Source organism: Pangasianodon hypophthalmus, chromosome 9, assembly GCF_027358585.1.
Source record: "Pangasianodon hypophthalmus isolate fPanHyp1 chromosome 9, fPanHyp1.pri, whole genome shotgun sequence".
In the NCBI taxonomy this organism is placed as follows: Eukaryota; Metazoa; Chordata; class Actinopteri; order Siluriformes; family Pangasiidae; genus Pangasianodon; species Pangasianodon hypophthalmus.
Genome location: NC_069718.1, coordinates 6,536,285 through 6,549,945, shown reverse-complemented (window position 1 = coordinate 6,549,945; position 13,661 = coordinate 6,536,285). Strand labels below are relative to the sequence as shown.

At 37.9% G+C, this 13,661-nt stretch overlaps 1 protein-coding gene across 1 annotated transcript; it reads right to left on the bottom strand.

Annotated features, from left to right (window-relative positions):
- Positions 1-1,352: 1,352 nt before the first annotated feature.
- Positions 1,353-13,311, bottom strand: LOC113547120 (cationic amino acid transporter 2). The gene is made up of 14 exons (XM_026947344.3): positions 13,116-13,311; positions 11,320-11,364; positions 11,068-11,099; positions 9,457-9,835; positions 8,507-8,662; positions 8,252-8,417; positions 8,028-8,164; positions 6,554-6,776; positions 6,245-6,381; positions 5,229-5,331; positions 5,003-5,133; positions 3,360-3,526; positions 2,565-2,673; positions 1,353-2,419 (listed from the first exon to the last, which is right to left on the bottom strand). The coding sequence occupies exons 4-14, from the start codon at positions 9,824-9,826 to the stop codon at positions 2,298-2,300; spliced, it is 1,821 nt and encodes a 606-aa protein (XP_026803145.3). The 5' UTR covers positions 9,827-9,835; positions 11,068-11,099; positions 11,320-11,364; positions 13,116-13,311; the 3' UTR covers positions 1,353-2,297.
- Positions 13,312-13,661: the final 350 nt, after the last annotated feature.

Sequence of the window (13,661 nt, the reverse complement as noted above, 5' to 3'; positions counted from 1 at the left end):
TGACAATAAAGATCTATCTATCTATCTATCTATCTACCTACCTACCTACCTACCTACCTACCTACCTACCTATCTATGCAGAGGATGTGTTTAGAGGTGCACACTGCCTCTAGTTTTCTGACAACAGAAAGTGTTCAGGACAGAGGAGTTTAAATTTTATCAATAACATGACAAGCTGCTTCTCATCTTATTAACATCAAGAAAAATCTGGTTAATTAAAGTACAAGGTTTCTTTTGAATAATTCTGGGTTTAGCTGTAGGATTTTGATATTTGTATGTTGGCAGTGATCCTGCAGAGACACTCACCGAGCTGAAAGAGCAATGTGCAGAACAGCAGGGAGGAAAACACCACCACAACCAGCTTCATGATACGCCAGTATCACAAAATAACAAATAACAAAATGCCCAAAAAATTACACACACAACTGCTCCTTAATTCTGTCAGTGTTTCTCCATGCAAGGCAGACTGAGAATGTTGTGAGACATGGGTGAGAGGGGAAGCTGCTCTGCACACATTCCTGCTCTCAAAGACAGCATTTACACTCCAAATTCCTCACGCTTCACTCAACGGAAGCTTTCTGCGCTCAGCCTGCTGAGAGGAAGTGTTCACGTTTATCCAGCTGGAGAAACACACTGTGTAAATGCTCACCAATCTGCTCAGGGGTAAATGTTTAGTGCTTTTCATCTGTTCTGGTTGACACACAGCTCTGGTTAAAGTGTGTGTCTGTTTTTTTACTGACAAGAAACTAATTTTTTTAAATGTCAAAGTGTAAAGTGACAATTTATACATTACATAATGAATAAAACATGATAGAGCATGCTGTTATAGGAAAATAATCAACGACGGTGTGGTGTGATAAAGCTGAAGTACTGTTCCCACTCTGAAGTTGATTATTTTCCTATAAAAGCACATCCCAGAGTGTTTTATTCCTCTTATACTACAGTGATTTGCCAATGATTACAATTTTATTCATTAGAGAATGACACTTACGTTTTATATGTTTACAGTTCTGCTTATTGTTCAGAAAACATCTGCAAATCAAGTTCCTGTTCTCACTATAAACACTTGTTCCCTCACTGGTAACCCAGTGTCTCTGCGCTGACACTGGAGACTCCTTCCATGAAATGTTAAATAAACGTCTCCTTACAGAAAACTTCACATTAATTCATATTAATGAATACACACGTTTTTAATCCGCCTGTGTGGAGCGTCCACAGTGCAAGTCCCTGTGAATGAGCTGTTACTGTTAACTGTTGATAACAGAAACTTGTTTCACAGACGTTCAACAATATTAAATGTAACTACAAATGGATAAAACATATAACATATATCACCCCCTAAACCCATTAAAAATGTAATTGTTGGCAAATTGCTGTGGTGTAAGAGGAATAAAACACACTGGGACATGCGGTTATAGGAATATACTTAACTTCGGGGTAGTAACAGTAACTCCACTTCATCACACGTGTGTGTGTTTTATTTTATAACTGATAAAGGTGTTTGTAAGTGTTTATAAAGTGTTTTATTCATTATATACTATGCTGTGTATATCTTATGTGGTCCATAATATCAGTTCTTTCTTCTTATTCAGTTGTAGGATTAGGATTAGTCTGCATGTGGCACAGAAAATCTCCCCCACAAAATCAATAATGATTATGAAAACAGGGTGAATGAGTTTATACCGTCGAGGTGATGAAGTGTGCAGTCTGTAGACCTGTACAGCGTGACCCAGTTTTATGTGCTAAACTTCTCAGTGGGGGTCTCACTGCTAATCTCTACGTTATTATGAATGCACATATTGTTCTGTTTGTAGGTTTAAAGCATTAAAGTGGGTTTAGTAAAAATCCTGTTGGGATTTTTCATTATTTTCATAAAGCATGCCAGTGATTATTCGCTTAGATCTGAACTCGTAGTCGAGTTTTATTTAAAGTGTTTATGATCTTATTTGGTTTGGTTTCCGAAAGAACTTGCATAATGATAAAAGAACGGATTTATGACTAGAGACACATTTTACTACAGCAGACTTTTGATAAAGCTTAGCCTTTTTTTTGGTGAATATTTTTAATAAATCAGTCCATAAAGCATCAGTTATCAGACCACTGTGTGTCAACGGCTCTGTTCAAAACATGAAACATTTTTATAAAAGCATATATAAAAATGTGTAACTGTTTCACCATTATATCACAATGTTAACAAATTCACGTGTGTTAAAAAAAAATTATTATTGTTATTATCGTTAAAATATTAGGTGATCACTAAACGGATTATTTGATTATCAGACGCTGGTGTATAAGTTTTATCCTTTGGTCACATCTTTCTCTGGGATTTCCTTTGCAGTTTCCATGTTGCTCAGGTTTCCCAGCAGCCTCTGTTTCTGGATGCTGTTCCTCACGCCGTACCCGAAGTAGATCAGGAGTCCTGTAGAGGGCAAAACCACACACACACACAAACACACACACTCTTCAAGATCTACAGTGTTTCCTCTCAGGGCAAATATTACAATTTTAACACAAGATACACAGAATAACCCCTAACCCCTAACGTCACTCCAGCGCTTACTTACCCACAGCCATCCAGACGGCGTAGCGGATCCAGGTAGCGCCTCCGAGCTGAACCATCAGGTAAATGTTGATGAATGAACTCACCACAGGAAGTAAAGGCAGGAAAGGCACCTGTAGAGAATGGTGTGGAAAATTCACACTACACTCTTCAACCAAAAAAAAAAAGAATGCTATGGTTTTCCCTTAAAGCATCTACTGTATGTAAAACTCTAAAACTGAAGCCCTGATACACTAAATAGTGATCACTAATTTGCGTGTACAAGGGGATAGACCGCTTGTGCAGTTAGCAAAGCTGGCAATGTCTATGGTTTAGCGAGACACTTGAACGCTACACTTTTCTGCTTTTACAACTAAAACAGCGGGAAGACCAAATACGAAACAAAAATTCACCTGGCAGAAAATCCAACTCACTGAAGGGGAAAGGACACAGAACATTTATTTGCTCCTAGTAGCGGTTACGTTCACTTCCTGTTGACTAACTACTGTGGGTGATTTCTGTGTGTGTGTAGGCAGGGTGTTTTTAAATGTTGGTGAGGACAAAATGTCCCCAAAAAAGATAGGAATATTTGATAGTTATGACCTTGCAGGGACATTTGCAGGTCCCCACAAGGAAAACTTTTTTTTTTAAACAAAAACTTCAGCTTTTATTTGGAAAATTAGAAGAGACAAATGATTTCCTTTTGATGAATGAGATTAAGGTTAGGGTTAGGTTTAGGTGGAGCATACCATTAGTTAGCTACACTGGAAGGGTGTGTGTGTGTGTGTGTGTGTGTGTGTGTTTGTTTGTGTGTTTTCACCATGAAAGCTGCTTTAGTGGGATTCTGAGGCTGCCTCCAGATCAGCAGTGTGCAGAGCAGCATTATGAAGAGGATCACAGACACACACACCAGACTCCAGACCTCCAGCAGCAGCAGTGATGTGATGGCTTTGGACAGCAGGACGGTCAGGACCACCACCAGGACGACTGCAGAGAACCAAACCAAGAGTGACATGACAAACATCTTAACAAATCACAACGATAAAACAGATCATCTCAACTCTTAAATTACACTCTACTGTGTTTTTAGTATTATTATTATTATTATTATTATTATTATTATTATTACTGTGTTGTAAATTGTGAATTGTGGAGTTAATTGCCCAGATTCATTGCACGTTAAAGAACAGTTCAGTGATTTCCAGGACAATCAGCCAAGCCGTGTTTGGTGTCTGAAGTTTGCATTTTAGTTTTGCACTGGAGCACTGCGAAGTAAAAGAAGTCCTTCCCCAAAATCTCTTCAGAGATGTCACACACATACACACACACACACACACACACACACACACATACTTATTGATGTGGTTCAGGACACTTACTGTCTCCTATAAACATGAACAAAACCTCAACGTGTAGCTAAACAGTGTAACATTATGAGGCAGCCATCTAGGACATCTGGAATCATTTTTCAATACCATTCGGTATAACTCCGCCTCCCTATAGACTCCGCCCAAATTTTGGAGGCAGAATTGTATCCAAAAGCTATAAAGTTGAAATCCGAATGTAAATTTTGAGTGAGACAGACTTACATCACTTGGTAGCTACATTTCATTAGCCTTTCAAAAGCTAGCTTCAGAATTCAGACACCAAACATGTTTGTTTGAGTACATTCGAAGTAAAACAAACATGTTAATTGTGTGTAAATTAGAAATTTTGCTATACAGTTACAGTAACCACCCCAGAGTCCCCAGTTTGATCCTGAGCTGAGTACTGTCAGGATAGCACTGATAGCGGAGCAGAACTACCTTTCCCATCAGCCCTGGCTCCTCACGTTAATCATGTGCACCTGAAAAACCTCATTTAATGAGCACTTGTATTTAGACTCTCTTTATGGTAGCACTCGTTACCTAGCTTTTGTCACCTTTACTTTGTGCTTTATGGATGTTTCCATATTTACCTAGATATTGTTCATGTTATAGATTTTTTTTGTCTATGAGTTTCACCTGTTAAATGTTATTCCGCACTTGCATGCATCTCCTACTTCAAAACCTTACAATTGCATGTTCTGTCTGTGTCCGAAAGGGTTTCCTCTGGGTTTTCCAGTTTCCTCACACCTCCCAAAAACACCTTGTATGTGAATTCAGTACTCTTAATTGGCCCTAGGTGCATATAAATGTGTGTGCATAGTGGTCTGAGATCTGGGACTAGCATCCCATCATGGTATTCCCGCTCTCACACCCAGCATTCCCGGGATAAGCTCCAAATCCACTGTGACCCTGACCAGGATAAGGCGGTTCGGATAAATGAGTGAATGCATAACAGTAAGTTGTGAGAATTAAAATATCAAGCCAAGGCAACTGTAAACTATTTGAATAAACTAAACAAGTGAGATAAGTACAGCTGAAGTGTCTCATACTGTTATGTGTGTAAATGTGAGTGTGTTTAATGGTGTCTGGTCCATACTGATAAACATAGTGCAGACGTTGACGGTGTTTGATGTTTCCTTGGTTGGGTACGATGGAGGTTTTAAAAATCCGAACTTTGACCTTGGAGTGAAGCTTATTTCATTCTCTGCAGATTCACTCTCACGGTACCTAAAGAGAAATCAGCTGGCTGAGTAAAAAGACAAAACAAACATTAAAATCTGAGTCACGAGTGTGTGTCCGAGTCATTGAGCTGGAACACTAACCTCAGTATGAGAATGCAAATGGCTACGAGAGTGTAGGCAAACAGAGTCCCGATCGACATCATATCAACCAGCGCCTTCAGATCGAATAACAGCGCCATTATAGCTGAGAATAAAGCAAAGCACATGGTTCATTTTTTTTTGTCTTTTTAGACCGTTTTGTGCCCTTTGATGTCCATTCATCAGCTGGTGAGAAGGTCACTACAGTCACATGGGGTTTTGTTATATTTCAGAGTGGGAAAAGCCACACACACACACACACACACACCCACACACACAAACACACACACATACACACGATCGAGCCTGAGAACACTATGCAAAACTCACGTATATACAGATTTTGAAAACATACTTCTTTGTTGTTTGGTCTTCCATCCTCACGAAAGTTGCATTTTTGTGTCACTGAAAATGAAGCCTTTTGAAAAACGTGTTTTGGAAAATGCTGACATCACAGCGCCAACCTGTGTATGCTCATCATGTGTGTTATGTGTTATGTGCTAGGATTCATTTTATCATGGCTGATGATTACACCCTTGTGTGAAAAACACACTGCACGCCTGAATCCGCTGATTGGTACTCTGGTGCTACAAACCGTACTGCTGAAGGAGATTTTGGATATGACCTGGCTGAACACTTTATATTCAAGTGTAACATTAAGCAGCTGTCACATCCATCAGGGAAATGTCACCTCCACACCACCAGAGGGCCCACTCCCCCAAATTCTAGAGACTCTTCCTCGGTAATCACATACTTCCTGTTCACCAGCTATACATTTACGGCATTTGGCAGATAAAGCACATGGTTTGTTATGTTCATGTACATGATGGAGTGGACCAAGATCCTTCTACAAGATGTTATAGGAAGAGACATCTCCAATATTATTGGGTGACAATGTTTTTGAAACCAGGAAGAATGTGTTTAAATTGAAATATGCAGCATTCCTATATGTTTAAGCTCAAAATATCACTCATTGTGTGTTATAATTTTCAAGAAAGGTGCCAAAAAAGAGTCCTCACCTGCCACAAAGCCGGAGGTGAGGGTGGCCATGGCAGGACTTTTCCTCGAGCTGACTTTACACAGCACTTTAAAGAGGAGGCCGTCTCTAGCCATGGCGAAGATCACTCGAGGCATCGGGAACATGGCTCCCAGCAGGCTGTGCACACACCAAGTCATTATTACACCAATAAATAAACTCGATTCACTATCACTCATTTATTAGTGTTTCTCAGTCCCTTAAAACTGCACAGTTCAGTGTTTCCTTTGCTATCCAATGAGAAAACTCTAATCTGTGTGATTCAGGAGTGATTTTCCATAATTCTGTTTACCTAGTAGAGAGTGCACACAGGGATCCCACAGCGACGACGTACTTGGCGGTGGCCCAACCCACGTAGGAGAAGGCGACTGGCAGAGGGCTGTGGATGTTCAGCAGGTAGTAAGGCATCATCAGTGTGAGAGCGGCTGAAACGCCGAAATAAGCCAGGAAACAGATGAGCAGTGCAAAGACGATCCCCAGCGGGATGGACTTCTGAGGGTTCTTCACCTCCTCACCTACAATAACACATTCACAGTTTGTTTATCACAATGCTTAAAATATCTTCCCCAATTTAAACAATACTAAAAATAACGCTAAAAAGTACTAATTGTTGTTCTGGGTGGGAATGGTGTCATACCACCCCATAGTTGATTTCGTTATGCCCTAAAGTGTTTTATTCCTTACTTATATTCTTATTCTTTATGTATAAATTATGTAGTCCCATGTAGTACTGTGTTGTTCTGTGTCATCTTATGTAGCACCTTGGTCCTGGAGAAACGTTGTTTCATTTCACTATGTACTTGTATATGGCTGAAATGACAATAAACTCCACTTGAACTGGAACTTGAACTTGAGCAGATATTCTTTAAGTTAATGTAGAGTGATATTTATTAAATAATTAAATAAACACGCCTGGAGTTAAGGACTCTCATGCATCCTGTGTATGTGGTGGTCTGGGAAAACACATCGGACATCAGTGTAGCTGAATTCTGCCAAAATAGTCAACAAATGGTTTTGTTTTTGACCAAAATACCTTTGTTTTTTTGGACCTGTACTTGAAGTAGATTTCACCAAAACAATACCTTATGGATTCAGTATGTAAACAGACTGAGTTGCAATATTGCTGCTTTTTTTTTTTACAAAGGCAAAAAAGTAATAATTAATCACTATAATGAAGTTAAAAAGAAAAAAAAGAAATTAAATTTGAGTGTAAAACATAGAGATCATATTATGGCTGTCAAAGATGCGGATGAGGATAGGTTGATACTTGAGGATTTAATTGTGATTTTTAAAATAAAAAGTGCAATTTCAACAATACAATTTAAAAAAATGTCAATTTAAAATTGGGCATCTAAAAATTAATCATTAAAATAATCATTATTTAAACTTTTTAAAAAACAGTTTTAGGTTTGCTACTTCATTTTATTATTATTACATTCTAAATAGAAAGTTTTTTTTTCATTTAATTTTTTGTTTCTGTATGTTTTGTGCTTATATTTCCACTTTAAATATAATTAATACAAAGTTGTATTGATTGACTGATAATCAAAAATACAAGATATTCAGCCAAATGAAGAAACTGTACTGAATAAATCAGCCATTATTTCACATGAGATCAGCTGAGTAAACAGTGACAATAAGGCTTGTGTTTAAAATGTCGTGAATGATTGCATGTCTAATCTTCATTTAGTAGAAAATGTCCAAAGTTCCCCATGTGAAGAGCAGAGCACAACACACACTGTATATCTAATACACATTTAAATTACCCGTAGTCGCAATGCAGTCAAACCCTACGAAGGCATAGAAACAAGTGGCAGCTCCGGCCAGCGTGCCCTCAAAGCCGTAGGGGAAAAACCCGCCGTGCCCAAACTCAGAAGTCACGTTCAGTGTAGACGTCAGGTTTCTGTAAAGAAAGCACTGCAGATGTGTGTATGGTGATTTCTGTATGTCCTTTATCTGTCTTTAGAGCCGTTCAGGAGTTCAGGCTTACTCAAGTTCTGCTGTGACGTTCAGTAATGTTTCCTCGCTGATGTACCAGTTCTCCAGTTTCCCCTTGATGAAGCCACTGATGATGACGAACACCAACACCAGTATGTTAATGCTCGTGAAGATCTTGTTGACTGTCGTCGATTCTTTCACACCAAATGCAAGAAGACCTGTGACACAGAAGAACAGATATCAGTCCCTCGGTTTATAGACTGAGTGTAACAAGCTAATGAGAAAGACATGAAATAGCTTTCAATACCAGCGAGAAGCATAATGAGGCCAGCTGCAAAGAAGTCTGGGTAAGGAGCCAGGCCCGGCAGACCCATGGCTGCGTGTTTGCTGAAGTAATTCGACATCACATTTCCAATCATATCATCAAAAGTGCCACTCCAGGCTCGGGCCACGCTGGAGGCACCTACATCAGGAAGAGTCCAGTTACTCAGAGGAATATGTTGCTTTTACCAAGTTTCTTCCTCCTCGAGGTAAACAGTTAACTCTCAGTGGATCATATTAAATAAATATAAACCTGAGGTCTGTTGCACAATGCAAAGTTGAATACTTTATACTGAATACACAAGTGCAGCTTTACTGTAGATTCTAAAGCCACTTCATTTTTTCGTAAAAAAAAACAAACAAAAAAAAAAAAAAAAACAGGATATTTTTTCTAGTAGTTTTAGGATATTTTTTAAAAATAGTTTTAGCAATTTATAAAACACATTTTACATCTTTTTTAACTTTTCTTTTTTTTTTAGCTTTTTTTAAAAAAAAAATTCAGCAGTAGTGTTGCTACTTCCTTAGTAAATTTTTCTTAGTAAAAATTTGAGTGTAAAACATGGTGATCATATTATGGTTGTCAAAGATTTGGATAAATTGAATTTTGGATATTTAACTGTGATTTTTTGGCATATAAAGCAGATCAATAAAACTATATATGTATATATATATATATATATATGTATATACATACACACATACATACACACAATAAACTTAAGAAGTAAGTTAAATTAATCATTTTTAATTAAACATATTATAGTAAACAATTGTCAGGTTGCCATCTTTTTATTAAGTTTTTTCCCATTTAACTGTATTTCTCTATGTTTTATGCTTATATGCCCACTGTTAATTACAATGCAGCTCTGTTTTGTCAAGCTACCTCACCTCATCTTTTCTTTAAAAAAAAAAAAAATTTTTAGTTCAATTTCCCACCTATGACGTAGGAGAGCAGCAGGTTCCACCCCGTGATGAAAGCCCACACCTCGCCCACAGTCACGTAGCTGTAGAGGTAGGCCGATCCTGTCTTGGGCACGCGGGAGCCGAATTCAGCATAGCAGAGTCCAGCGAAGATGGAGGCCAGAGCGGCGATGAGGAAGGAGATGATGATGCTGGGGCCAGACAGAGATCTGGCCACCTCACCCGAGAGCACGTAGACGCCGGCGCCCAGCGTGCTGCCCACACCAAGAGCCACCAGGTCTACTGTCCCGAGACACCTCCGGAATGTGGACACTTCGCCTTCTGGCTCTAGAGGCTTCCTGCGGGACAGACCACGCAGGAACGAACCGACCTTGTGCCAGGACATGATCCGCTTCTACAGACAGAGTCAATGATGTGTGTGATGTGTGTGTGTTAAACCAGCTGTATCTGAGATAACACCTGAGACCAAGTTATATAATCAGGCAGCAAAATAGTAAAGAAAAAGAACTGCTTGGTCCTAATGAGGGGAAAATAAAACACGAATACAGTGCCTTGCAGAACCATTAAACATTTATGCAGTTTGTAGAGTTACAAATTGGAATTGAAGTAGACTTTATTGGAATTAAGTGAGTGAAGCATGGTGGTGGTAGCGTCATGTTGTAGGGATGCTTTTCATCAGCAGGGACTGGGAAACTGGTCAGGATTGAGGGCAAGATGGAAGGACAATGACCTCAAACACAGTGCCAAAGCTACATTGGAGTGTTTCAAACCCAAGAACTAAATCCAGTTGCATATTTGTGGGAAGATTGAAACCATTTGTCCAATCAACCAGAACCTGAGCAATCAGTCTCCACATGTGCAAAGCTGATAGAGACATATCTCAGGACAGGTTGTAGCAGCTATAATTGAGACAAAAGTGGTTCTAGCAAATATTAACCCAGATGGATGAAAATTTACAGTAGACAACCAACCAATGTCTGGTTTTGTTGTTTAATTAACATTTGTGTGACAATTTTTTAAAAAAAGCGCACCTTCAAATGTTAGATAAATTTCGTAAATCAAAGAGCAAAATTCATGATTTGAGTCCATTTCAATTTCAGGTTGTAAAACTACGAAAAGTGAGAGTGCAGAACATGCGAAAAACACAATTATGCTCTTTCAATAAACAACAGAAAAATGTGAAGCGCTGAATCTCCAGTCAAAAAAAGTGCAAGGTGCTTGATTTATATAACAAATTAACTGGCAACTCATAATAATGTATTTTTGTACTTGTGACATTTTGTTATATTTCATATGTATGTATATATATATATATATATATATATATATATATATATATATATATATATATATAAGAAATGCCACATGTACAATAATACATTATTATGAGTTTCTAGTTTATATATATATATATATATATATATATATATATATATATATGGTTTTCGTAACATTTTTGTTACTCTGAATGCTTTCCCTCTCTTAATATATAATCTTTTAACCCTCTAAACACCTTCAAGTAAGAATGATATTTATTCATTTCATATTTATGCATCCAAATAATTTTCTGTAAAAAAAAAAAAAAAATGTAAGAAAGACATGATCTTTAATGTAAATGACGCTTACCTCTATTTAATTTTCTTCTAAGGCTGGAGTGACTAAGAGAAAGAAAAAATATATGTTGTCATTTTAAAACCGAGGGTCATTGCATAAGTCCCACCTACAGCAAATTGCTTTATCACCTGTGTGATATGAGATTGCTAATGGCAGGAGTCGCACTGGGACGAAGCCTAAAATTAGTCTGGAGCGTTGCATTAAAAATTGTGCTCAATGTCATATTGTGATGTATGTAAGGAACTTAATAAATATCACACTCACGCTGTTGCATGGCGCTCATGGTCTCAGTAAAACCCGGGGTCATGCCTTGTAGGGAGCAAAACGAGTGTGTTATTATTTCACATGGTGTTAATGTAGTAAGATTAAAGACAGAGTGAGAAAGGAACTGCTATTACATACTACCACTAACATTACTACTATCAATATTTGTCCCATATGAAGGGGTGCATTTTCTGCTCACGCAACAGGGCGACAGATAAGTTTAAAAAAAGTAAATATGTTTCCTCACTTAACTGATACGCAGTGTTTGTTCACCATGTGCATTGTTCCAGGAATGTCCTCTTAGTATAGTTCATGTGTTATTATGCTGCTCTTTTTTACCAGGACCCGAGCGAGGGAGCATTAAAATATCTAACGGCTCAATATCTAACACACATGACTCACTTTATGTCTGTTTAGCAAATCTTTAAATCTTCCTTCCTTCTTTCCTTCCTTCCTTCCTTCCTTCCTTCCTTTCGTTCTTTCTTTCTGTTTTCTTTTCTCCTTTGTCACTTTAATCATACACCTTAACACATTTAAAAATTTATTTTTAAGAATGATAAATGAAAATACACACAGCATAACCCCTCTTTTCTGTGTTTCCCTCTTCCTTCCTTCCTTCCTTCCTTCTTTTTCTCCTTTGCTCCTATAATATTATTAAGAATACTAATTGAAAAAACACATAGCATAACCACTCTATTCTCTTTCCTTCCTTCCTTCCTTTATTTTTTCCTTCCTTCTTCCTTCTTTCTTTCTTAGTCTTATATTGCTTTGATCACACACATTAACACATTTAAACTTTTGTTTCTGAGAGGCCTTACTGAAACTGGTCACTTTTTTAAGCAGTAGTTTTTGAGAGAAGACAGGGTAATCTCTCTTTACATTTACCTTTAGCATAACTGCTAATATTGCTAATATTGTGAAAATATCATTTTTTTTTTTTTTGAGGAAAAAAACCCTGCTTGGACTGTAGTGCTCTTCAGTGTAAACAATAGGCCACATTGTCTGTGAGCAGCCAGGACTCGAGTCTCTTGCTATAGGACACAGTGGACAGCTCCATATCTTGGCTGCTGTCCTCTGAACAATGCAGTGAGAGAAACAAAGCTGCTTTCAGGAGTTTGTCAGCAGCAGCCCTGCACACTTGCTGGTTGTGACCGAGCTTTCTCCAGTGTCCCATTAAGGCCCTCCTAATCTTATATGGAATCTGCTCTGGCATGCTCGCACACTGGAGTTTGTCTCGAGACCCACAACGGCGCCACAACACTGAACACTCTTTTACATTCCAGTTCTGATATGCAAAAACATGATAATACATGAGCATGTGAATTAACAAGTGTTAAAAAATTATGTGAAATAAAAATCATATAATAAAAAAACAATGTAAAAGACAAAAAAAAAAGCAAATTGTTTGTAAAAACATTGCATGCAAAAATAAATGAAAAAAAATCACGTTAAAATAAATCACATTTGTGAATAAATTAATTGCTTGCAAAAAGATCATGTGAAAACAAATGAATTATCTGCAAAAGCACACATGAAAAATGAAAAAAAGACTCATGCACTACATGTACAAATGTGCAGACATTACATCTGAAGTGTGTAAAAACCACATGTGTACATTTTACAGATTTGCATCATATCACCTGCAATTTATTAAATTATCACGATCATGATGCAGCTAATAATGAATAATGATTATATAATGATTAAATAATGATTTATAACTGCAATGAAAGTGGATTTTATCATCATATAAACATTTATAATAATTGTTATATGAAGTAAACACGTTTCTTTACCTTCTTGCTGAATGTCTGATGCTTTGAGGATCAGTTCTGTTTACTCTCCTGAAGCAAAATGATTTTTTTTTTTTTTTTGCACATTATATACAAATGTGGTCTGTTTGTCCCTCCCACTCTGCAGAATTAGGGACAAAAAAAGTCTTTCTCTCTGCATTTTCCAGCGTTATTCATAAAGCACTCATTCTTAGCACCAGAGTGGTCCATGAGATCGGACAGAGACGTGCCGGATATGAAAGCTGCACTTGTGACCGTCTTTGTCATGTGATATGGCTTTATGATGGCATTATGAAAAGTCATACATGATCAAAATGGTACATGCTGACTGGGTTTAAAAAAAAAAAAAGAGTTTAGACCAGTTGCAGTGATGCTCCTGTGCACTAGAGAGCGCCAGAGAACAGCACCGTCTGTGAGATTTGACTCCAGAACTTTAACTCAGTGTCCTAGCCTCACGATGAACAACTGTCCCTGCAGAGACATGTCAAGTCTGAAGTCCCCATGGAAGACAGCTATAAAAGCATGCTATAGCTCTGTGGCTGGAGGACT